At 44.5% G+C, this 26,838-nt stretch overlaps 1 protein-coding gene across 4 annotated transcripts in view; it reads left to right on the top strand.

Annotated features, from left to right (window-relative positions):
* Positions 1-12,747: 12,747 nt before the first annotated feature.
* The window catches only part of FSTL5 (follistatin like 5), a 3,721,575-nt gene continuing 3,707,484 nt past the window's right edge, over positions 12,748-26,838 (top strand). For 2 of the 4 annotated variants that reach the window (XM_069631360.1, XM_069631358.1), the window contains exon 1: positions 12,749-13,147. In XM_069631360.1, coding sequence (XP_069487461.1) covers positions 13,080-13,147 — 68 coding nt within the window. In that variant the 5' untranslated portion in view covers positions 12,749-13,079. Of the gene's footprint in view, positions 13,148-14,888; positions 15,151-26,838 lie in introns of those variants that run through there. The other 2 variants (XM_069631359.1, XM_069631361.1) reach the window with 2 other exon arrangements.

The raw sequence follows: 26,838 nt of genomic DNA, 5'->3' as shown, positions 1-26,838 counted from the left end.
CACCCTAGGTTGATCACGAGAAGGGTAACTTTGCCTTCTCCCATAATACCCAGGGTTGGGATAGTTCTGGTAACCCTCCACCCTTGGCCTCCCCTCTCCTGGATTGGGCTGTCTGGGCTCAGGAAAGTGGGGAAAGAAAGGAGGGTTGTTTTGTGTGTTGATGTTTGGCAGGTACCGAGGAAAGAAGCTCAACCCGGCATTTGGGGAATTACGGCCCTCCTGGGGAAAGTTAGGAGGGAAGTTTCCTGGGTTGGTAGCTACCTGGTTGGATCCCCCTTTGGGCTGGGGGAGTCCACACATAGCCCAGGATGGGTCTGTTTCCCTTGTAACGGGGCTAATATAATAAGGGGAGTTAGGGTCCCATTTGTGGGATTACCTCCCTGACTACCTGTTTGGGATTGGCCCAAGGGCCTTCTTGTCCTTTGGTTAGACGATGAATTGTGTACAGGAATATTTTTACCCCCCCCATCTCCAGATCTAAAATGGAGGCAACCTTCACCTCCACCACCTTAGCAGCAGCAGGGGTGTTGGCCGGTTTGGGTTTTTTATTTGTATTTTAATTCTCTACCAGTTTCTGCACTTCATAAATATGGGTCCCTGTTCAATGACCCAGTCTAGTGATCTCTTCTCGTGAAATTCCCTCACCAGCTGGGTCATGATGTATTTAGGGAAGGCATGAAAGAAGGTATTAATTAACTCCCTACTGTTTGTGCACACCCTCCTGGTGGTCTGCGCAAAGGCACGTTTTAGTTCTTGCACAACTTCTTGTGTTGCATGGTCTTCCCCACACTGCAGATTGTAGGCTGCCTTGCGGGCCTCAGGGGTTGCTATGTACAGGAAAATGTTTTAAAATGGCCTCCCTATAGGTGGACCATCTTGAGTGGCTCTGATCCTCCAGCCCCACAAAGAAGCTGGAGTATTCAGGGGAAAATGTCCACTTGTAGAAACTGAAAAACGCAGGAAGACTCTAACCTCTGGACCAGAGTATTATTGTACCGCCAAAACCAGAAAAATTGTCCAGAAAATATATTTATAATAACGTATCAAAGTTTTATTTATGAGTGATACAAAAATTAGAAGGGTGAATTAATCACAAACTATTAAACACTTAATAATTATAAAACACAGTAGAGCAGCAACATTATTTTCCTTAAGTAGGCTAAAATACTCAAACACACTTGCCATTATAGTGCAACATACAAACACAGCTCAACAATCACTGACATTCATCCACATTGCTAAAAGACAAAATAAAGAAACTTTAAACACGTTCATGACTTCTCCCCAACACTGCATTCATTAATTTAGTATTTGTAGAGAACGCAATAGAAATCATTAAAACACAATCTATCGTAAAGGTGGATCACAGAAGAAGAGTGCAAGGATCACATCCCTTTAGGAAAATCCTAAATGGCCTTGATCTGTTTCAGGGGATCTTTTAGTAGAGCTCTATTAATTTTGTTGGCCTTTTTAGCCTTAGTCACCCGTGTCCACTCATCCTCTGAGTCAGAGGCACTGCAACAGGAGATGGCTATCTGATCCTCTAGGCTCTCCCTGATTCTGAGAGCCTGAGAATGGCTGGAAGAATGTGGGGGCCTAGTTTATTGATGCCTGTGGCGCTCAGAAGAGTCTTCTGACTCTCCCCTGCTCCACGGATTGGCTGAGTACACCCCCCACTGCCCTAGAAGGGGAAGAGGTATTTAAGATACTCTTGGTGGGCCTGCTTTCTTGGAGTTCCCCACCAAATTTGACAGACTGATCCTTTGGTAGGCAGTATTTTTGAGGATCCAATTCCCTGATTCTCCCCTCACAGGAGGGTAGAATCATATATATATATATATATATATATATATATATATATGGGGCAGCAGTCACCAAGCGGTAACAATACAATTCAAATAATAAGTAAAGCAATTAAATTCAATTATAATAATATAATAATTCAGAATATAAAACACAGGAAAAAGAACCGTTTTGGTTTGTGAACAGATAGTGTTTAGGTTAATATTTCCCCCTGAAAAGTTCCTTAAGGTACAAATGGGCAATCCTAAACAGATGTAAGTAATCAGCAGGTATTCAGGAATGAAAGATAATGTCTAAAGTTTGAATGCAATCTTCCCTCCCCAAACAAGAGAGAAAACAATTTTTGGAAATAGACACTTTTAAAATGACAGGTGAAAATGGCGTTGTGCAATAATGCAAAATGATCAAAATGCTTAAATGGAGGCATATTCTTAGGAAAGCAACACACATGAGCTACAAGATTAACAACATACACACTTTAGATCAGGAAGGGAGTTGAAGAAACATTTTGAATGGGAAAAAGACACGTGTAAACTTTTGAAAACTGCAAATTTGCGGCAAAATTTCACTATGCAATTTTTGATAAAAACGGGTCAAATACACTGATGCGGTTTTTAGTTGTGGATGTAGCTAAGGTCTTAGGTATCAGTGAGAGTTGAAATTTCATTTCTATCTATAAAATTGAAGAAGCTATGGAGGTTTTAGTGAGAGGTGTTTTTGCAAAATAGGCGCGAAAATGAAAACAGAAATTTGGTTTCATTATACTATATTAATGACTATGAAAAAGAGGATGCCACACATGAATTTCCACATTTACGTGGCCCACGTAACACTTCACGTGGTGGATACTCTATTTCTTTCTGGGATTTACTTTAGTTACTCATAATCACTAATGACTTATGGTTTTGTAGAGCAAATGAGGAACATCAGTGCAAGAATGGTTTTGACAATACTAGGTTTCTGAATTTAAAGATGGGATGGGTTGAGATTGGGATAAAACAATGGAAACATACTATGGGTCACTGTTCTTCCTATTAATACTTACAGTCCCTTGTAATTAAAATTGGACCGTTAAAGTTCTGGTCATCGGATCGGGTCTACCGGCAGAAGGGCACTTCTGGAGGGATTGGATCAGTGGCATGGTTCTGGTCAATTTTGGACTGCACCTCGGACTGGATTTGGATGGGCCCTTCTGGTCACTTGACATGGCAGATTAGCAGGATGCAAGCTTCAGCGGGCAAGCCTTAATGGTAGCAAGCCAGACTGAATCAGAATTATTCTTTTAAGTTAGGGATGATTGGATTTGGGCCAAGCTAAAAGGAGTTCAACAATGCTAAGGTCTGGATTCTGCAAAGAAGTCTGAAGTTAGATGCAAGATGAAGAGTTCTGGACAAGATAAAAAAGTCAGGAACACGATGCTGCGCGTAAATCTGGATGTGTTCTGGAAGCAGCGTGTGCTATGTGTGGTGAAGCTCCTATATTTATCATCCCAAGTGACATCACCAAGTTTATGGTGTGGGCAGAATTACAAAACACACCCCCACGGCTGTGAGTGGCCACAGGCACTTCACTTGCCTTGTTTTGGTTGGTAGTCAGAACAGAGCTGTCATCTTTATGATGGGATTTAGGAACTCCCACATTGATTTAAACAAAAACTTAAATTTTGCACAAATGTACATTTCTAAATTGTGTTCTCTAATCAAATCGAACATATACATTTCATATTTGATGGGCTATTTTTGCATTCAATCCCCATCTCAGTGAGAGCTTTATTTCTCATTCTATAAAATGTTATCAATTTTAATCATAACAGTTTGGATTAATAATTTCTAATTCGGTACATCTCTGGGCACGTATCATTGGAGCATGAATATACAATCTTAGGCTTACAACATTAATATTTCTGCTACAATGAGTGTTTTCCTGTAACTTTGATTCCTTTGGTGATTCAGGTTTCATAAATGTCGTGTTTGTTTGTTTGTTATTTATTTATTGAGCACGCCAGACCAGAGGCTATCAGAGCCCGGGCAGTAAGAAGTCATACAGCTTGGTACACAGGTTACATTGGTTACAAAAGTATCAGAAAAAAAACATCTAATCTATCAAATATGCATTATATTTATATACAGTAGTCAATGGTAAATACAGACAGAATATGTATAGCAAGATGTACAGTTATTCACAGGTATGGTCAGGTTATGCAGTTTTATTTATCCTCATTCTCTAAGAGCCAAATAATCAGATTTTGCCTAAATTTAGCAAAGGTTTGGTCCATTCTGAGTGTGGTAGGTAGGGAGTTCCACAGTTGAGCTGTTTTGACTGAGAAGCTGGTGCCCCGAATAGTGGATAGTTTAAAACGAGGCACCTGGAGGCAATTGGAATTAACTAGTCTCGGGGTTCTAGTGGATGATTTTCAAGAAATCTTTCTATTAGATATCGTGGTGCTTTGTTTAGGCGTTTATGGGTAAGGGATGCTGTATTTAGTCTGATTTTCTCATGTGTGGATAGCCACTTGTACTTCCTTCTAGTGTCAGAAATATGTTCTTTCCTAGAAATACTGAGTGTGCCTCTAAGGGCTTTGTTTTGGAGTTTCTGTATTTTGTTAATAATATATTTGTTGGCTCCAATGTATAAGATGTTGCAGTAATCTAATTTGGAAATAATGAGGGCTCGGCTAGTATCATACAGCTGTTGGAAGAAAGGAATTGCTTACTGGCTCTAATTAATTTGCATGTGTATGCTGTAGAGGAGGCTAGAGTGTTGACCTGTTTAGTGAATCTTAGAGTGAAATCTAAGTAAAAACCTAAAGTTTTTACTTCCTTGGCAACCATAATAAGATTCCCTTCGATGATGAACAATGAGTATTCCGTGCCAAGTCTAATGAGAAGAGATGCAGATTCCAGGATGAGAAGTTCTGTTTTGTCATCGTTCAGACAAAGGCCATTTGTGGCCATCCATGCCTGAATGATGCTGTATATTCTATTCATCAATGCTAAATTTGTGCTGTAGTCCCGAATAAGTGGTAGGAGGATCTGGGTATCGTCTGCATAATTAGTGTAGGTGATACCCAGATGGTTCAAATCATCAAACAGGGGTTTGGTGAAAATATTATACAGGGTTGGAGAGACACAAGAACCCTGGGGCACCCCACAGGTAATGGGGATTGGGTCCACAGCTGCAGAAGGTGAGAAACCCCTCATGTATCAGTCACTGAGGAATGATTGTATCCACACTATTGCCTCACTGGAGAAATGTGCAGCTGAGTCCAAGTGGCTACAAAAGACATTATGATCCACTAAATCTAATGTCGCCGACAGGTCAAGGAGGAGGAGTATTGCAAGTTTACCATTGACTCTTAATTTGTCTATTTGGGCTTTAAGATCAATGAGTGCTGTTTCTGTGCCATGTAATGGCTGGAAGCCAGATTGACGGGAGCCTAATAGTTGGTTAAGTTCTAGGAAGTTCTGGATTTGGATATATGCAACCTTGTCTAGAATTCTCAGCAGGAATTGCACAGTGGTGATGGGCCTGTAGTTTGTCGGAATAGAGGGGTCTAACGTTTGCTTCTTAAGGAGTGGGAGTACCCAGGATTCCTTAAGGTTGCTAGGTATTGTGCCAGATGTAAAAGAGGCATTAATAAGCTTGGTAATGAAGGGTGTTAGATCCCTAGCAGCATCCTTGATAGGTTGTGCTGGGCATTGATCACCCTTACAGTTGGATGGTTTGAGACCCAATATAACTTTCTCAACCTCTATGATAGAGACTTTGGAGAAGTGAAATTGGGTGACTTGTTTGATTTTAGGCGGTGCCATTTTGTTAGATGGTATTGAAGAAGCTAGTGATGCTTTCTTTAGTGATATTTTATTTTGAAGGCTAGCAACTTTATTGGCTAGCGCATGCTGGATATCAGCGCACCATGTTTTGTCTTTGACATAGTTGTCTAGGGATATGATAGGAGTTTCTAATTCTTTTAAAATAGTGAAGAGCTCCTTCATACTAGAATTCACTTGCATAATTTTGTTGTTGTAAGTTTCTTGTTTAGCCAAGAGGATGTCCTTCTTGTATTGGGGTGAAATCTTGATTAGCTTTGATTTGTTTTCCGTGGTGGGATGAAGTTTCCAGGCAGTTTCACATTTCCTTTTGTCTAGTCTTAAGTTTTTTTTAAGTGAGGAGTAAACCAGTTGTTCAAGTGGCTTTTAGGTTTACTATTTCTGAGTTTTTGAGGGGTGATAGTATCAAGAGTTTTGTTTATAACTTTGTTGTATACTTCAACTAGGAGGCTAGGATCCATGTTGTTGGGTAGAAAGTTGAGGGTAGGCAAAATACATGGCAGTAGTTTGTCTGTTGTGAAATTTTTCTTATTTCTAGTAAGTGTGGGAGGGGTCAAAGGTGACTGTAGCGTGGGTATTTTAGTTACTAGTGTAAAAAGATATCAGGTAGTTTTCCGTCCAGATTTGGGGTGAGATGGAGGTGATGGCGACATTACAATTGTGATCTGCAACCCAATCAAGAGTTCTTCCTTTGTTATGGGTAGGTTGGTTCACTGTCTGGGTGAAACCAAGTTCTGTCACGATGTTGGATGTTGCAGTGGCGTGTTGGTCGTTAGTATCGTTAACGCCTATGTTGAGGTCTCCTAACAATAATGTTTGGGATGTATCCTTTAGGTTTTCTGATAGAATTGTGGAAAGGTCTTCAATAAATGTATTAATAGGGTGAGGGGGTCTGCATATAAGGTGGATAGTCAAAGTTTGCGAGTTGGCTGTGGGTATTTTAATTGACATACTTTGATATTAGGCGAGGGTGATGTTCTCATAGAAAGATTAGCTTTGACAATGATAGCTAGTCCACCGCCTCAAGCTGCACATCGATCAGCTCTAAGGATGGTGTAGTCATTTGGTACGGCTAGGGTTAGCGGAGGGCCTGCTGCCTCGTGAAGCCAAGATTCTGTGACAGCGATGAAGTCGTAGTCTTCTGTTAAGATGACTTTGGATATTTCTGTGGCATGAGCGACTAAAGATCTTGCATTTACTAGTGCTCCTTTAAAGTTAGGTGAGGGCTTATCTGTAGGAGGTGTGGTGGTACTGTCTGGTGCAGCTGAGCGGGCGTAAATCCTGTTTTTTTTTGTGTGGGACTTGTTGCTGCTGTTAGTAATGAGGCTGGACATTGGAAGGTGTTTGTGAGATACTTTCCTTTGAGGGTTAGAGGTAGTCTTGTATCTGATAAGTGGATCAAATATTCTAGGTAATCGTGCCCGAAGTCTGTGGTTTCTAAGCATAATGTTACAAGGGGTCGCTTGTAAAGGTAAGTTGGGCTTGTACATAAATGGTTTAGGAGGCAGGGTAAGGTTATCCAATGTATCTGCTATACTAGTTGGTATAGACATTGCGTAGAGTACCATTAGCGTGAGTAAGGCGCCCAGGTAGACTAAGTTAGACAGTGTAGGGTACATAGTGTAAAAATGTATTATACAAGGTATAGGCTAGTATACAGTTGTAAGTTAGACAATGTTTGTAGCAATATACATAAACACTGTATTGATAGCGTGTGAGTAAGGCACACTGATTTTGCAAATGGGCATCATGTAATTAGGAACAATTGACACATTTTACATATGGGCATCATGCAAGTTGTAAAGACACATTTGCAGGGCTCTTGGTCAATTTAACATTGTGGCATCCAAGTGATGAAAGAGGGTGGTTTATGTGGCTTTGGACTAGCCTAGTCAGTCCGCCTAATCGAAGGCTTGTTTGGTTAGTTGGGCAGTTCACAGTATGCAAGAATAACAACCGGCTATTTCAATATTTGGGCAAGTCACAATGAGCAGTTGGGGGAGGCTAATTCAGTTAGGCATTCACAGTATGCAGCAAGTAACAACAGGCTATTTCAACATTAGGTGTGATGCAGTGAACAGTTAGAGTTGAGTATTCCGTTAGGCAATTAATGCTAGGGGCAGCGTTTGGAGCACAGTGAGCAAGTTCTAATGGCAGGAGAACACAATGAGCAGGTTAGGTGGCAAATGCGCACAGTGATCAAATTCAGGTAACAATGGGCACTGTGAGCAGGTTCAGGTGGCAGGAGAGTGCAGTTGGCAAAATCGAGTGGCAAATGAGTATGATAAGCAAATGAAACTAGCAGTGGGCATACACTTTGAACACATTCAAGTAACATGTGAGAACAATGAGCAAGTTCAACTAACACGGGGTACTATGAACACGTTTAAATGGCAAATGGGCATATTTGCCATGATACTGATGGTAGCCAGTAGTGATACAGGGTGTCGTTGAGCAAGCCTGGTAATGTGGGTATGTTGAGAGTCAGGCGAATAACTGCTTAACAGAGTGTGTTGAGTGGTGGGGTTTACTTACAATTTGAAAGGTACATGGGGTAGTTGCGTTTTCTGTAGTAGGTGCTTCATCCACCTTATGGCTTCCGCCTGACAGTAAGGGCGGGCTGAGAAGAAGGGGCAGGAAGCCAATCCTTGGCTAGTATGCTAGATCAGCTGAGTCAGGCAGGCAAAGCATACAAGTCTTCGTTTCAATGGTTTACTTACTCGCTTTGTGAGAATGGTGATCAGGCAGCATGGCTGGCTCCTGGTCCTAAGGTCCGGACAGGTCCACACATTCTGGCCTGTTAGTGGGGTCTTATGGTGGAGGGCCGGCTTCCACCTGCGGGTGTGCTGGTTTGGTAGATGAGACTCCGGGAGACCAATCAGGGTGTACTTGCAGGTGTGAGGCCATTGCCTAGAGACAAAGGGAGCTTGCGGCATCGGCCATTTTGGAGTGGCTGCGAGTGCTACGATTTCTGTAGAAAATGCCCAGACAATGTGGGTATTACAGCACGGCAGTAGAGATGAGAACGGTGCTCATAATTTAGATGAGATTAGCAGTATAAAAGCAGGCTCGGTGCAGATGGCTTAGGCAGATGCCTGAAAGTCTTCTTACCCTGACGAGGGAACTGGGTTTTGCCATCACAGACTGCTTCCTCCTGGAACAGCAGTCGAGCAAAGAGGGAAGGGCTCCTGCCCTCCCTGGAAACACGAGTAAAAATTAGGTTAACATCTGCCAATTTTTAGATTCATCCTCCTTCAGGCTGCACAGTTAAAGAGTTTCAAACTTAACCACAAATAAAGATTTAAGCACCAAAAAGTTCCTTTGAACAGAGGTTTATTTTTCTCTCCTTTCAACAAACAACAGCTGTCAGATCCCTTTGATCAGGGTGGGATGTAGAGGGAAGCATCCTGCCCCTCCCCAGCAGAGCCTGTCCTTTGTTCCTGGCTCAGCCAAAAGACGAATGTCTAATGAAGTCTGTTGTGCTCCATACGCGAGAACATCCAGCAGCCATTAGCCTTCTTGTAGCAAGGGAGTGTCAAACTGAAGTGTCAAACTTTCCCAGGCTGGTCACTGTCCAATCAGCAATTACTTAACTCCGATTCTGGGTTGCTTTAAATTCACAATAAAGTTTTTCTTTAACACATATAAAAATAAGCACAGTTTATAAGGGATTTGTACATTTAAAAGAATTAAGCCCTTCACAAACATGCTTTAAATAGGCAAATTTTGCAATTTCTTCAGGAAAAAGAAACACCTTTAACCTGGGTTTGACATCTAGTTTTCTTATGCAGCTGTCAGGCAGTGAGGCCTGGATTCCTCTGACTGCACTGGATGATCGGTGGTTCCAGCACACTTTTCATTTCAATAGTTTACCTGGAAAATGACTGAAATTAGAGCCAAAACAGCACTTTGAAATTTGCAATTGATTGGGAAAACTGTATTTTAAAGGCATTTTTGGATTTTAGCCCACTTCTGTGTCCTTGCTTCATGTGACAGGTAACAGCACCCCTGGCATTTTCCTGCAGGGGGTTATGTTTTGACATCAACTTTGCATGTGTGTGGCAGAGTGATGCAGCCTTTTTGTGATTTATGAACCATGTGCAGTTTTGCAGATTTGGCAGGCACATGGGTTAGCACCTCCATTTTTGGCAGTTTCTTTCCGCCATTGGCAAAAGGGGTGTAGTAGAGCTCATTGGCATGTGTTGAAATATCCCACAATGCACAGTTTCTATTTTCAACCATACCCATGTGACAGGAGACCACAATTCGGCTCCTTTCATCATATTTAATCATATTTAATGAATAAAACTTGGCACTCATTGTGTTCTTCTTTTGCACCTTAACAAGGGATGGTGCAGCTTCTCACGTTCACTGTTCTTCAAGGATAGATAACCAGTTCTTGGCCGCGCTAGATTTTGACACCAGGCCAGACAGCCTTCTCAGTCTTAACTCGATCTTCAGCTGCTTTCTTGCGGCAACACAACTTCTGATCCTCATTTCTCTGTGTGTCTGAGCTTTCTAGGATTTTGACATTGAGTGTCCAGATTCTATATAATGGCAGCACCACCTGCAGTGTATTCACTATGTATAGATGCTTTTCGGATTACTTAGTCTACTTGCATTGCTGCATCTGTACAGTTATAAAACTGCTTGCATTTTCTGCAGTGCTTTTCATACTTGTAATCTTCACTTTGCACATGGAAGTTACTTGATTCTTTTACTTCATCATCAGATTCTATAAGGTTTATACATTCTCTTCTTCAGCCACTCTTCTCAGTACATTACAGTAGCTTCTTGTGACGTCAGCAACTTCTCCTTCTCCCATCTTCATATTCCTTTGGAGGTCTCCTCCAAGAGATTGTCATCTCTATGGGGATACATCAGATAGGGATTTCTCAATCGATACCTTTTCTCAAAGGCTCTTCGTGGGATAGGCATAATCACTGGTGTTGTGCACTGTGTGACTTCTGGCTTCCAGCATATAGGAAGGATGGGCCAGGTCTTCCTGCAGAGGCATTGAGCTGCTCCTCTACAAAAGGTTTCTTAATATGTGTTGGATTGTCTCTTAGGTCATAAATTGAACTGCCCATGTCTGTCAGATTAGAAATACTAAGAGACTATACATTTTTTAGCCAGACACTTGAATTTGACTTCAGCAGTATATTCAAATCTTCAAATAGTGAGGTGGCAGATGGAAACACGATTTTCCTTACAAGTTATAGAATTTTCCAAACAGCTTGTGCATGCAATGCCCGCATCATACCTTATTCAATCAATAGGTACACAGTTCGGGAGCTATAAGGCTTTCTGCCAAATCAAGGCCTCCCAAGTGGGCAAATATTCCAGCACTGCTCTAGGGTAAAAATCAAGTACATGTAGTATCTTCGGCACAATTTTGCATTCATAGTATCTTAGTGTAGGCTTCATTGTGTACCTACCAAATCTTTGATCCGCTGTCACTAATTGGCTGGCTAGGCTTTGGGCCCTTATCGGTATCCATTCTAGCAAGCTGGCATGGCCATGTTTGGCGGATAGAAAAAAAAAACTAGATAAATCAATGAGTGCACCTTTCCAATTGCTTTCTCATTTATTTTCCACTTATAGCTATTTTTGACCAACCCTTAGCACAGCACATAAGTATCGGTTTTATCAAATAAAATGTATTTTCTATAAATATCAAAGGAGGAACCAACGGTATATTCTGTATAGTTTAACATAATGGGTTTTCATGTCTGTGATGTATTGCTCTCTGCTTGAACCAGTAATATTTGCTACACCCTAACCTGGTTTGACCTTCATCTGCAGCACCTCTAAGCCTTGTTTGTTTGATACCGTTGTACCACCTAACATTGGAATCAGGTGCTTTCAAGTGGCCCTGTTTAACTGGTACACCACTTTGGGCCCCAGAGGCTGGGTAAATCCTGTTTGCATCTTTTTCCGGCATGGCACATCCTTTTGAATGCACTGTTGCATTTCTTCTCTGATTTCCTCCCAGAAAATTGGCCTGATTTACAAAAAAATGTTTTCAAAGGGACTTGCCCTTGTTAAAACATTTTTGCAAATCAGGCCCAAATAATCCACACTGCTAATAAATTTCTGTTCTTCAGTTTCTGCCTTCTTTTACAGTGGTGGATCTTTGTGTTTTCAGTAGTTAATTGAATAAGGGATTTGTTTAAATGAAGTATATATTTTGTAAAACTGTAATAGGACATTGTTTTATTTTAGAAGTGTGTATTATTGGTGTTTGGTTGCTGCTGACTCACATGCACCCCCCTTCTGAGAATAATGCTTCCCTCAACCCAGGTTAACACAAAAAGTGAGGGAGTTTTATCATGTATCTGTGCCTGTTTTACATTTTATGATTGGCATCATTGTTGGTTTGTAGGTGTGTGTGTGTGTGGGGGGGGGGTGTAGGCCTTTTAGCCACTACTCCTTATACTCCTGTAGAGCATAAGTCATGTTATCACAGTCCCAATAACTAATTCTGTTACCAGGGCTGTTGGCGGAGGGTTGACACTGTGGTTTATTCGCCCACTGTTCTTCCCTGCTGATACTGTAGGTGCTCACGCTAGATGCAAGTATAGTGCCAAGAGGCCTGCTCACATGTCAATACTTCAATATGTTCTGATCAATCGCTGAAACTGCAGAAACGCAATATTACTTCCTGGTTGCAGTGGTTGTTTCGGGTACATCCCACGCAAAAAGAAATGCAAAGCAACAAAACACATATTGGCATTGGCCATTGTTCCCTGTAAATGAAGATTATGCGAATGGCGAAATTATTATGATCATTTAATAAAATATAAACTGGGGCTCTGTTCGCGGTCCCTGAACAGCATCACAAGCAAACTGAGGAAGGATATTGCAAAACCGACATTTATCTCGGATTGTGCCCAACGAGTGTCCGTTGAGACCCCCACAGTAAACAGGCTTCGTCCCTTGGCGATACTCCTTCTCTCCCCACTTCTTAACCAGAGCACCGGCCGCTAATGAGGGGCGCGCCCGGCAGACTGTGCAGTGGAAAGCCGCTGCTGCTCGCATGCAGATGAGAGGGTGGGACAGACAGAAGGGAGCGCCTTAGCCCGCCAGGGTGACGTCCCTAACAGGCGTGGCTTCCAGTAAGAGTGGCAGGTCCGTAGAGGCGGGCGGTGGAGAAGTCGAGTTCAGTGACTGAGACAAACTGCAGGTGATCGGAGCGGGCGCTGTCCACTGAGCCGCTGGTGCTGAAGAGGTGGGAAGCGCGTGGTGAGGCAGCATTGCAGACATTTGGTGGCAGCGAGAGCCTGGGGCTGCCAGGGGGTTCTTCTGGAGTGGGGCACTCGGAGGGGCGCAGCCACCGCTGACAACTTACTGCCGGGAGAGGGCATCCGTTTGGTACAGACCGGGGACTGGGATCAGAAAAACCCTTGCCATCTGCTGGTGCTTAAAAATAAATAGCTTTGTTGTATGTGCTTTGGTTCATCCATCCGCGTAACTGCAAATCTCATGTGGCCTTGCTTCAGCTTGACCCGCAGGTAAGGACGGTTCTGTGCTTCTGAGAAACGGCGTGTAATTTATGCAATGGGCATGCTGTGTTGTTTGTGTTGTTCTCTTGCGAGGTGGGAGCCGTGAAGTTGCCACACTTAGTTGAGGGCTGGCTGACGCGAGGCGGCTGCCAGCTCTAAACCTCCATCTGCGCGACTGTTGGTGCACAGCGCGCCGAGCCTCATGCGTGCAGTAATTGCAAGAGACCTGTCGGAGGCAGCCACCTCAAGGCCAACAACTTTGTGTTGAGTGCTGTTTAACTTTACTCCTTCTTTACGAAAGAAACCGAGAGACAACCGGGCAGTATTTCTTGCCATTCCAATGAACACGCCTGCCGTGCAATGCTTGCTTCACAAAAATAACACACGGAATGTGTACATTGTCCAGTATTCAACGACTGTGGATTTAAGCGTAGGTTATTGCACAAGTGTCTCGCTATCAGACACTAGAACAGATCGGCGAGAGCTGCCTCTTGCGAAATATTCAGCTAAGCATCAAAGGAGCTTAGTGTCCTGACCTAGGAACGTAAAAAAGGCGCGGTGTAATGTAGCATCTCCTGGACCAGAATCTCTTTACTATTTGCACGCACGCTGTTTACATTGGAATAACCGACACAATGTCATTATGTTCGCGCCCATGTTCCTACACTCCCTCAGGATTCCTTCCCCACTGAATGGCGTGCACTCGTGCAAATAACACGAATATAGACGCCTGGTGATGCAAGGTGCTCGCCTCCTCTCGACACGCTTCCAGAAGTTGAGAACATGCCATGTGTATTAGAGAAGCATTCGCGCGCGCACTGCCCCTCTGCACGGCCCGATTCCTCCCCGAGCACCCAAACAGACACTTCGGGCAACACGCCAACCAAATGAGTACTTCAAATACGCACGACTAGTCAGGGCATGGGGCAATACCCGAACCTTTAAACGACGCACTGTCGCCATCAATAGGTGGAAATCCCAGATCGCCTGGAAGAAATAGGCGAAGTTTCTGAAGGCAAACGGCCACATGGCCAGGGATATGTAACTGGCGATAGACCGCCAGGCGATCTACGCCATTATTCAGTACCTTACACGAAGTTCGAGCTACACAAGCTAATTGTTAGGCATGGGGTGATTTGCCGAGGTAATGGCTTGAACAAACTCTCATTCTCTCTCTCTTTACCCCTCCCCCTCTAACTCTCTCGCACTCCCCACCACCCCCTCTCCCTTCCACCCCCTCTCTCTCCCTAGCACGCACAAACACACGCACGCATGCACGCGTTCTGGAACAGGGCTGCTTAGCCGGGAGACAATGATTTTCAAGTTCAAAGGAAGTTGGTAAAGTGAATGTTTCCGCGATTGTGCACATGTTCGAAATCAGTGATGATGGGAACACGGCGGGCTCCTGTCTAATTACCCTGCATACAGCCCATTGGCTACGTTTACGCGAGCCAGTTCCCTGTGTTTTGAGTGCGGTTCTCATACTGTATTAATCCTCGGGGCAAGTGTGGGTCACCCACTGCGTGTGTGAAGCTGTTGCCGTTTCCTGTGTTAGCCGCTGCTCTGCGCATCCAATCTGAGAGCCCTGAGCAGATGCGCAGGCTGGGGCATGATTTAATAATCCGTATCACAAGGATGTTGCATTACGGAGTCTCTGTTCTTGGTAATTGAATGGAAAGGCAGCGCGTAGGCAGAGAAAACGTCTCACTTCAGCAGTGCAGGCTGTCGCTGCCCAAGGGAGACTGCTGCCCACATCAACGCAGAGTCTCAGGAGACGCAGTTGTGCTGCTTATTTGTTTCTCATTTTGTAGGAGGTCGTAAGACATGGCCTGATTTACGGCCACACACGAGCACAGCACATTTGTGGGAATAATAGTTGCGGCATGGGTGCTGCTTGGCTGGATTCAATAGGCTATTCGGAATCATAAATCAGCTTCCCGCTGCACTCAATAAATCATCAAAGACAGATACGGCAATAAATACACTGAATGTTCAAGAGACAGTAATTAAAGGTAATTGACTATTTTGTTATCGATTTCTCACAGTATGACATTTTTCACGTCAGTGTTGTGGGTTGACTATTCCATCCTTCGCGTGTTACTCTTAATTGAAAAAAATGGTGCTCTATGTACAATTACTGGCCCAGTTAGGTACTGAAATGTGTGTGCTGTGGTTTATAATGGTTTGTGTGTGTGCGCCAGATGTTGGATGTGTGCCTACATCGACATGTGTGTGCGTGTGTAGGTGCATGTTCATACAATGGCATGATGCTCTTCGGAGAAAGTCATATTACAGAGAGTATGGGGCCATACTAGAAGGATTCAATGGCAGCCACATGCACGAGATCATTGCAGTGCACCCCTGCAAAGATGAATATCTGCACCTGTGTGTCTGGAGTTTTTGGACTCTCCACACTTATGCAACTGGCCAGTTTCCAGATGGACACATCTGCCACACCCTGCACACTTTGCTGCACTCACTCTACAATGCAGCATGTGTGTGCTCGTCTAGGAAAATAAACTATTTGGTTTGCATTCTAGCACAAAGAGGTGTATTGCACACTATTGGCCAGATCACATTACTTGCAATTGTGTCTTCCAGTTCTGTACTGATGTCTGGCAATTCTGGCCCTCGGGGGTTGCCCAAAGCAATGCAAGAGGTTAAGATCAATTCAACATTTTCCAGCCATCATCCCTTTTGTTATGCTATTGTCACCCCAAGTGGTACACGTTTTGCCAGACATGGGCCCAGTGCCTGCTGGGCCTAGATTCCCAAGGTACTCCTCAAAGATGAGGCCCAATGAGGCTGAAGCATGTTTGGGGATACTTGTGTGTAGAAGGAATGTGACCAAGCAGTTGGGGGTAGACAGCCCCTTTTGTGGTGGGACCAGGTTTGATTTGCATGTGGTATTTCCCCTTACTTAATGGCTTGGCCGGCGAAGAACAATGCTCTGGGGGGTTGCCCAGAGGAATGCCAGAGATTAAGATACGTTCTTAACCTTCCAGCCTTCACCCCTTTTGTTTTGCTATAGTCAATTTTGGCCCATCATTTGCACAGTTTGGTCAGTGAAATGTTGTTTGGGAATTGTACAGCACTGTTTGAAGATTGTTTTGCACCAGATGAAAATTATCTGGCAAAGAAGGCATTGCTGGTATGTAGCCCAGCCGCGCGTGTGCAATCTGGCACCTGGTTCTTGGTTGAGTGTCACCTAAGTGTCCATATAACAAAAACTATTTGTGGAATTATTTATGGAATCAAGTGCATAGTCCTCTAGCAAGTCCATGCTCATGCTTCTATTCAAGTGCATAGTCCTCTAGCAAGTCCATGCTCATGCTTCTATTCAAGTGCATAGTCCTCTAGCAAGTCCATGCTCATGCTTCTATTCAAGTGCATAGTCCTCTAGCAAGTCCATGCTCATGCTTCTATTCAAGTGCATAGTCCTCTAGCAAGTCCATGCTCATGCTTCTATTTGGTGTTTACATGTCAAATCTTAGCCAAGTGTTATGGTAGATTCCAGCCTTTAGCAGCAATGGCGCACTCCAATATTCTTTTTGACAAAAATGTTGAAAATGAAAGTTTAGCTGCAGTTTGAACTTGCTAAGAGACTGGCCTGAGCTAGCACATGCTTGAACAATTGAATAGTTCTGAACTGCGCTCAATTGTTCAATCAAATCGTATCCATGATTTGAAACAGAACTCTTGACATCTCTTTTGGATTAGCATCAATAACATCGTCTGGAGTCCAGTGAGTGATATCTTATGGACAATGCATGGATGAGTTTTGCAAACAAGTTGAAAAAAGCATGTTTCCGTAAGAAGCATTAAATATGTGCAGAATTGCTCACATTTGGTCAACAGCACTTGCTGCTAATGTATTCTACTAAACATTTGCTGGCACTTGCTGCTAATGTATTCTACTAAACATTTGCTGGTCTGTTTTATTTAAAAAATACATCCCTCACTGGGGGTGGGGGTGGGCGTTAGTTAGAAGCTTGAGCAAGGCAAGGGATATAATGTTTGTCCGGATGCATTACCTCATTCAGTAATGTTCCCCCAGCTAAGGGTGTATTGCTATTCGTATCCTTGCATGGTATACTGGGGTACTAATCGATTTTTTTAAGGTGAGAAACAGCGTGTTTGTTGTTTCTCAGCTTAGAAGAGGGAGAAGGGAACTGCACCTAGTCCCTTCTCCCTTTCTCCCTTTCCACAGTGGCCATTGCCACGACAGGGATGCACAGGAACGCTAGTGTCCTTGGCACTGGCGAGAAACAAGGCAGTGGCAGCTAAGTGGAGGAGGGACCAGGGTGTTTGGATATGTGGACAAGGGGGCTGTGGGTGAGGGGAAGTGCATGCAGGGGAGTATTGGGGTGCACTTACCTCAGACACAGAGGGGGAATATTGCTGTCTGTCAGCAGGATTGGAGCAGGACCTTTACTGAGGCTATATGCCCCAAGGTGGCGGGCACACCATCTAGGTAACAGCCCGCTGCCCAAGTTAAATGCCCAAGCCTAGGGAGGGTCCCTTAACAAGTGTGGCAGTGCCGTTACCTACAGAGTCGGCACGCCATCAAGCGTGGCATATTTAAAAAAAAAAAAAAAAGAAAACTTACCTTTACAGCACAGCCCAGAGCCATGCAGTGCTAGTGTGCTGGACGGCCATTTTCAGTGTTGATGATGGTGACGTCATCAACATTGACAACTCCAGCACACAGCACTGCGTGGTGCCGGCCTGCACTGTAAAGTCATGTTTTTTTTCTTCTCCAAATTAAGATAAAAAAGACACCATCAGCATCACTGTAGGAAACATCTCAGGGGAGCAGGGAAGAGAAGGGGCTCCTGGCTAAACATGGTGGTCGCAACGCAGGCTTGTACCTTAGCATACAGGCCTTGTTCCAAGCATCCCGATTGGTCAGCACCCCCTCCCAGGGTGCTACTGTGTGGTAAAGTCCCCGTTCTCCGTCTTCTGATTGGCTGGGAGGCCGCTCCCACCCCGCCAGTCTACTAATAAGTGGCAAGCAGGAGCTTCAGTGTAACTGCTGACTCTGACTCCACATTAATGTGAAAGGATCACACTCTGTCAAGTTATGAATAACTCTTGTAATTGTGACACTGCGAAGACCCGTAAGAGCTTTCCCGGAATGACAGTCAGATTTTGCAGATGCATTTAAACAATGAAGACGAAATAGAGAGAGGCACGTATCGTTGTAATTGCGCATGTGTTGCGTGGCAGCTGCTGGTTTTCAGAGGCAGTTTGGGTGGCATGGGATACTTTTTTGGGATTATGTATACATGAGTTATCTTCTAATGCTGCGCATTCTAGTTGCTTGATTTTAAAGTGCACCTTCTCCTGTGCCAGGAATGACACACGTGCTACTCATTGCCAGCCAATGTGAACTGCCAGCTTCCCTGAATGGGACGATCCTGGTGTGCATCCTCCCACAGGCCTTCGTGTTGTACTGTTGCATATGACCAGCTTGTATTTGCAGTCTCCTATAGATATGTTCGTTGCATTGTGAAATGTGTCAGCGTGATGGTTCAACGCTCCCCACTGAAAGGTGTGGCTCTGTTGCTTTAATACTTTCTAATACTCCACGGCGCTGTGCATGGAAATGCGACTAACTGTTGCCTGCTGCCTCCAGGCGGCCTTTCTGTTGTAGAGCAAATCGTGGCGGGCTGCTGTTTTGCGAGCAGCCAGGCAGCCCTTTACTGTTCAGTGAAATGGGCTCTTGTCTTAGCAGCCCCGCGTTGGGCGTTGCTGTTGCATAATGGTGTGTGGCTGGCTGTTGCTCATAACCCTGATGACTGACTGAATTGGGTCGAGTTAGCAGCTTATTTGCATCTGAAAGATGCCAGATTGTCTCCAGCAGTGATTTGCAAGACAAGGCCCCCACTACGCGTTCGGGTACTGAATGGCCACTGTGAACAGTGCTTGCAATGCCGTCATATGCCCCTTTTTTCATAGCATAGATGCCATTCTGTTTTTATCAAGGCCTAAAGATTGAATCAGGCCTGATTCACAAAGGCCTTTCTGAACGGGAACGTCCCATTGAAGATCGCTATGTAAATCAGGCCCTTGGTCTCTTAAGAGTACTCAGGCAGGATTTACAAAGCGTTTTTCAATGGGATTGCGCCATTGTAAAACGCTTTTGTAAATCGGTTCCCTTGTTTCGTTCTAAGTGTTGGTTTTGACATACCATTTTTTTCTTGCTATTTCGTCACAGACCATACAAGTGTCTGCAACTTGTGATGGGATGGTGAAGCTTTATAGAGATGTAGTGTCGGGAGGATAGCTCAGGGGCAACGTGCTCGTATTGGAAACAAAACGACACCGAGCACCACAGGTTTCGATCCCTGGGTCAGCGCTTAGAAACTTCTGGGTGTTAAGAGCGTTATAAATAACCCATCATCTCATAAACATGAAGGTGGTGGAACAGGATTGAGTGCTCTCACTCAATCTTTTAACCCCTTAACTGCTAGGCTACTATGCATGTCTATGCAAATAGGACGAGCATACTCGTCCTCCTTAATAGAGACTGTTACTTAAAACTTTCTTGTTCATCTGTATAGAATCAAACGGCATGCCAGCTGGAAACTATTCATTATGGGCACGCTCGTTCTCCGTTAGCAACTGGTAACACCCCGTGTCTGTGGCAGGCTGTTCGATGTGCCCCAGGCACGTTGCCCAGCTTACCTTTGACAGGTCAGAGGAAACTCGGGCAATGTCGACTGAGCAATAGCCGAACTTGAGGGAAGCTTGAATAATACGATTTTCCGCGCGACTAAAGGCGGGAGAATAGCTCAGCGGCAACGTGCTCGCCTTGGAAGCAAGACGACACGGAGCAACACAGGCTCGATCCCCCGGTCCGTGCTTAGAAACCTCTGGGTATTAAGCACGTTATAAATAACCTATCATATCATATCACTCCACCTTATCTGGTGTGTATGCCTGCGTCCTCTAAAACAAGCGTTGTTGCTATAGAAACCAAACCCACTTTAAGAGCGTTTCCACCAGACAGATTAGCGAGTCCAAGGCACTTTGATTCATTCATGTGATTGGCTTGATGATGGCGCTTGGCTCAGGGTACTAGCATGGAATTACTTTCCTACTCTGCTCTCGGGGTGACAAACACGTTGCCTTCCATTGTCACTCACAAGCTGGATAGAAAGGGGACAGGTATGATGAGCTCCACGCCCCAGGACTGCGCGTGCACATTACTCAGCCTGGCCGCGCAGAGCAGACAGTAGTGTTGGAAGCAGAGGGTGATTGGCTGGGCTGTCTAGGCCATCAGATCTTCGCTGACCAAGCGTTTCTAGACGCGGCGCCAGAAGCGTCTTTTATGGTGATTTTCGGCCCTCACCATCATCCGGCCACCGCCGGCATCTGATTTAAAAGACGTGCTTCTGCAAGCGGAAGGGCGGGCAAAGGGCATGTTGCCGTGATTGGAGCTGACTCGACCTACACAGGCACGGCGGCAGCTTCTAGTTGCTTCCAGTTGTCTTCCTCTCGTCTCGTTCGTATAGAAAGCAATTACTATGCGTTCTGCTAAGTGGCTTCGGGAGGGTGGGCAGCAGAGGGGGTCTTCCCTCTTTCGTTCACAGAATGACACCAGAAATACTAAACATAGGCGCCGCATACACCTGCATGCATTCCTTAAATCGCCGTTACCCGGGTGCATCGAGGGGCATGATTTTAGGGCATATTTCATTAAAGGGACACGTTGTGGGTGGGTGATGCTCCAGGACTATAGTGGCAGAAAAATCGTGCTTCTTTAAAGGTATATACAAACAGTGCAAGAATCCCGTGTAAGATTCTATTTCTGCAAAGTTAGAAGCATTCCCATGACGTTTCTAATTTGTCTATACATGTGGGCAATGCAATTTGCGTGTTTAAATTCTGAATCTAGTAAATGTACAGAATGCCAGATGTGTGGAAAATATGAGTTTCGTTTTTTATTGAATTCCAAACCTTGAACTGCTCGATTTGACGCTGGGGTGTTCCTTACATAACATGTCGTCACTCTGTCTTTTTTTCTTTGTCTGCATTTTTCTTGACATGATGTCACTGTGAAATCCGTGCCCTTTCTGCTCTGTGTTGGTGCCACATCACTTCTTCACATATTGCCTATGATTCTGTTTCTGTTAACTTGCTGTCCTTGAGGCCTGGTCATATCAAGAATAGACGGAGAAGTGCAGGTATGCCTCTAGTGGCAGTGAGTGACAGCAAAACAACTGCCATAGTAGCATTTGAATGTTCATGAAAGTGCCACATAGGTATAAAACCGAACATCATTGTGAAAAAAGTATCTTGAACCAAAAAAAAATTCACTTTTAAAAACCCTACGGGTTATATAAAAGTATTAAAAAAAAAAACAATCCCCAAGGTTCAGCATTCTTATGATGTAGCCATCACATGTCCACTGTTTCAATCACCATCACCCTTAGGAACAGTGACATCGCTGCCACTGCCAGCCCCATTCATTTGAGATAAAGTGCCCGATTCATGGAACATTTAGTGTGGTGCAAAGCGACTTTGCACCACTTTTGCACCAGTGCAAAGTCCCTTTGCACTGCAAAAATACGCTTTGCAATGCTTGGTGAATCAGTGTGCTTGTTGGCAGTGCAACGTGTATTTTTGCAGCGCAGACCTACTTCCTCACATAGCTAAGGGCCTGGTTCTAAGCTCGTGATAAAAGTAATGTGGAAAGCCGACATTCTCCCCTAGAGTTTCCAGCAGCAGCGTTATGATGTAGGTGGGCGGATTGGAGGGGAGCTAACACGCTTTCTTGCAGCAGAAGCTGCTAAAATCTAGCTTTGTGGGGGCAACGTGTGCAGCAGTATCACTGCACACATTTCTTAAAAGACTGCCACTTTTCTAATTCATGAAAGTGTCCTTGAACCTTCATTAAATTAAAAAAAAAAGTGTTGCTGCAGTCTGGGAACTTCCTAAGTTTTGAAGGGAAAATGTGTGCATTAGATGTTAAGGGCACCTCACATGTGCTGCATTTTAACTGCCTTTTTTTTTACATGCAAACCCAGGGAGTTGGAACGAGAAAGCACTCACAGGGACTTGCATTCCAGATGGTCACCAGGGCCTTTATCAGACCATAAATCAGGCACATGCAAAAATCCAGGCTTTCATGTTAGCACATCACATTCTTTCTATATAAGAGTATGGTGCTTTAAATAAAACTATTGTTCCTGCCTGGAACAACCCATTTTTATTTTTACCTTCCTATCCTTTAAGTGCATTACATGCTTGTGGCACTGATACATGTAAAGGGGAGCATAGGCACTGCTGATGGAGATGTAAAGTGGAAGACTGTCAGTAGCAGGATGACAGTTTGATTTGGTGACTGAATCAGGAACATGTCCATCTATTAGTAATGTGAGTACTTCTACATGTTGGAGGGTAGACTTGGGAGGCATCTTCTTGTCTTTTTCTGATTGTGCACCTAGTGTGTTTCCTGATAATATTTGTCTAAACTTGAGGGGTTTCCCCGCATTCATCAATACACCCCTTTTGTGAGAAAGTTACTTAAGACGTAGAGGTGGATGGGAAGGTACATGGTCTGTATCCTGTACCGAGTGGCAGAGATAAGACAAAAGGTCATGTAGACAATAAAGCAAAAGGGTGAATGGTTTGAATAGTGCCAAGGTGGGCAGGGGAGGTGGCCAGTAGCAGAATGGAGTGATTTCTAAAAGGGCATGCATTATCCTATTTATTTTCTAACTATCTCTATTAGAATAGGATGTTTGTATTCCGGGGACTTGGCATCAAACCATGAATGGATCCCACCGACTGCCCGTTATCCTTGCAAATAATAATGGAAAGATAGGTTTCAAGTTTCACAATTTATGTATTCGACAAAACATTGGAGGCATAGCTCAGGAGGACAGACAAGGCAAAGCCCACATGCAACCAACATCAGATTTCATATATTTGTATTTATTAGGTTTATTTAGCGCTTTACACCAAAGCACTGCACATTTAATAACAACAGGATACATTTAACATGACAAAATAACAGAACACTAGAAGCAAAATTACAATTTTGAATCAGCCAACAAAACAGTATGTAGAGCAATTAGACAGAAGGGAAGGGGAGAGAAGTGGAGTAGAACTAGGAGGAAGAGGGAGGATGGGTAGGAGGAGGAGGGAAACGGAAGGGGTGAAGGGTGAGGATGGGGTGGGGGAAATGGAGGGAGAGGCTTAAGGGGAAGAGGGAAAGGGTGGGAAAGAGGGAGCGAGAAGCAGAGGGGTATCATAGCAGGGAATGGAGAAGGAGAGATTTAAGTGACGTGCGGAATGAGGAAAAGGTAGGAATAGAGCGGATTGAGAGAGATAAGGAGTTCCAGTGGAGGGAGCCTAGGAGTTGGAAGGAGCAGAAACGGGAGGAGGCACAAGGGGAGGGAGGAACAGTGAGGAGGAAGTGGTCAGCGTAACAAAGGGAGCGAGAGGGAGTGTAGAAGGAGAGAAGGGAAGAGAGATAAGGGGGAGCAAGATCATGGAGAGATTTGAAGACTAGACAGAGAAAATGAAATTTAATTTGGGAGTGAAAGGGAAGCCAGCCAATGGAGGATAGGGAAGCGGAGATGGAGTCACGGGGGGAGAGGAGACAGAGAGTATGGATGGCAGAGTGGTAGATGGATTTGAGGGGGGCAAGATGTGAAGTAGGTAGACCAAAGAGTAAGGAGGAGCAGTAGAAGAGGCAAGAGAAGATAAGGGAGAGATTAAAATGTTAGTAGCATGGAAAGTAAGGGAGGGGCGGACTTTGCGAATATTATAGAGGTGGCAGCGACAGGCACAAGAGGTGAGTAAGATATGGTGGGAAAAAGTGAGAGAAGAGTCGAAGTGAATGCCTAAGTTGCGAGCGTGGGGGGAGAAAGTAAGATTAGAGGGAGGAAAATGAATTAAAGGACGAGGAGAGGGAGGGTGAAGGGAGTTGGAAGGGAAGAACACTACTTCAGTTTTGTCAGAGTTAAGGGAAAGAAAGCGAGAAGACATCCCATTTTTAATGGCAGTAAGACAGTAGGAAAGTTTAAGGTGGAGATCAGGAGAGAAGGAAGAGAAGGAAAGAAAGAGCTGCGTGTCGTCGGCATAGAAATGGTGAGAGATGCCAAATGAGGAGATTACAGGGGCAAGGAGGGAGGTGTAGAGTGAGAATAGGAAAGGACAAAGCACCGAGCCTTGGGGTACTCTGTATTCGAGAGGCTGGGTGAGAGAGGAGCGGCCTCCCCAGGAAACAGTAAAAGAGCGAGAGGAGAGGTAGGAGGATAGCCAGTTGAGTACAGAACCTTTGAATCCAAAGGAAGAGAGAGTGTTTAGAAGAAGGAGGTGATCAACAGTGTCGAAGGAAGCAGAGAGATCAAGAAGAATAAGGACAGAGGATTGCTTAGAGTGTCAGGCAGAGAGGAGGGATTTAAAGATGTAAGTGAGGGCTGTTTCAGGAGAGTGTTTGGGGAAAAAGCCAGATTGAGAAGGGGGAAATAGAGAGAGATTAGTGACAAAGGTTAAGAGCTGCGAGTAGGTGAGGCGCTCAAGAAGTTTAAAGAGGAATGGAAGAAGTGAGATAGGACAGAAGTTAGAGGTGAGCAGGGGATCAACAGAAGGTTTCTTCAGAATCGGAATGATAGTGGCATGCTTGAAAGCAGAGGGGAAAGTGGCCGCGGAAAGGCAGGTGTTGAAGAAGGAGGTTAGGTAGGGAATAAGAAAAGGGTAGATTTTAGGAATAAGAAGGGAGGGGACAGGATTGGTTGGAGCAGACGAGGGGTGGGCTTTGGAGAGGAGGATAGAGACGTCAGAATGGGAGACTGGGGAGAATACAGTCATGCAGGTAGAGGGTGAGAATGGAGAAGGGTGATGGGGGAGAATGAAGAGGAATTGATTTTTTGCAAAAGGGCAAGAATCTTGGAGGAGAAGAAGTTTGCGAAGTCAGAGGGAGAAAGGGTGGAGGAGGTTAAGGGATCAGGGGCTGGGGGAGAGAGAAGACGAGAGAGAGTTTGGAAGATGTGGCGGGGGTGGGAGGCTTGGGAATGAAGAAGGTTAGAGTAGTAGGAGCGTTTTGCTGAGGAGAGACAGGAGTCATAAAGGGCGTCATAAGAGAAGTAGGAGGTTTGGTTGGATAGTGAAGGAGATTTGAGCCAGAGTCTCTCAAGACGTTGGAGGAGATGTCGCATGGAGAGGAGGTGAGGAGAGAGCCATGGTTGAGAGGGTTTCTGGGTTGGACGGAAGAAGGAAAGGGGGTGGAGTAGATCGAGAGAGGAGGAGAGAGTAGAAAGTGCGTCATTGGCCGATAGTGAAGAAAAGTCATAGAGAGAGGGGAGAGAAGAAGAGCAAGTTTCAAGAAAGTGGAAGGGATCAAAGTTACGAAGGTCACGACATGAGAAAATAGAAGGGGACGGCTTAGGAGAAGAAGGAAGGGGAAGGGGAGTAAGGGAGAAGGAGAGGAAAGCATGATCGGAGAGATAGAGAGGAAGTGTAGAGACAGTAGAAGAGGGGTAGGAAGAGTTGAAGATAAGGTCAAGAGTGGAGCCAGAGCAGTGAGTAAGAGAGGAAGGAAGAGGGGAAAGAAGGTAGGAGTCGAGGATGGATGAAAGGGGAGAGGAGTAAGGGGGAGAAGGGAAGTTAAGATTAAAGTCGCTGAGAACAGTAAGAGTAGAGAGAGAGGGAGAGATGAGAGAAAGGAGGTGATTGAGGGCATCCTAGAAGGTAGAGAGAGGGCCAGGTGGACGATATATGATTAGAAAGGAGATGGGGTGAGGATAGGAGAAGGATTTGTAAAGAAACTCGAAAGAGGGGAAAGAAGGAAGGGATGGAGTGGAGGGAGAGGAAAGGTATTTAGGTTTGAAGAGGAGGCCAATACCCCTGCCACGTCCAGTAGCATGAGAGATATGAGAGAAGGAGGATGAAGAGGTGGTTAGGGAAGTTGTCTGCTCATTTGGTCGAAAAAAAAAGATCGAATGACCATTTGGTCGAAACCAAATTGTCGAAAAAAAAATGGTCGAATTTTTTTAAATTTATTTATATATATATATATATTGTTTTGTTTGGTTAAAAAAAATAATATATAAAAATGGGAATTGGGGGGGAACCCCCCCAAAAAAAAAATGTAAAAAAAAAAATTATAAAAATTGAACCATTTGGATTCCGACCATTTGGTGTCGACCAAATGGTCATTTGACCATTTGGTTGTCGACCAAATGACTGGTAGCCGTTAGGGAAGCAGGGACTGTAGTGTTGTGAGGAGGGATCCAGGTTTCAGTAAGGCAAAGGAAATGAAGATTGAGATGGAGGAACATGTCAAGAACTGCTGGAGTCTTATTGCAGAGGGATCTAGCATTCCAGAGAGCAATGTTGATGAGAGAGGAGGGTTGGACAGTGGGGGGGTAGAGAAGGTTAGGGTGGTGAGAGATGGTAGGCAGCATAGTAAAGGAAGAGCGGGGGGATTAAAGAGGGGAATGGACATGAGTAGGGAGAAGGAGAGTAGGAGAGGACAGGGGAGGCGGAGAGGCGGAGGATGGTGGAGGGAAGGGTAAAGAGGACAGTTTGTTTGTTTGTTTGTTTATTTTATTTCTATAGCGCTCCGTACCCGGGAGTATAAGGGTGCTTGGTACAGGTTACAAGGCACAGTACATGGTAATAAGTGGTGATAGTTGAACAACAGTTATATACAGCATATATAGACAATGGAGGTGATAGCA

The sequence above is a fragment of the Ambystoma mexicanum genome, chromosome 6q (assembly GCF_040938575.1).
Source record: "Ambystoma mexicanum isolate Mex_15411 chromosome 6q, UKY_AmexF1_1, whole genome shotgun sequence".
NCBI lineage: Eukaryota > Metazoa > Chordata > Amphibia > Caudata > Ambystomatidae > Ambystoma > Ambystoma mexicanum.
Note: the sequence above shows the minus strand (reverse complement) of the source record. Positions and strands in the feature narration are given on the sequence as shown.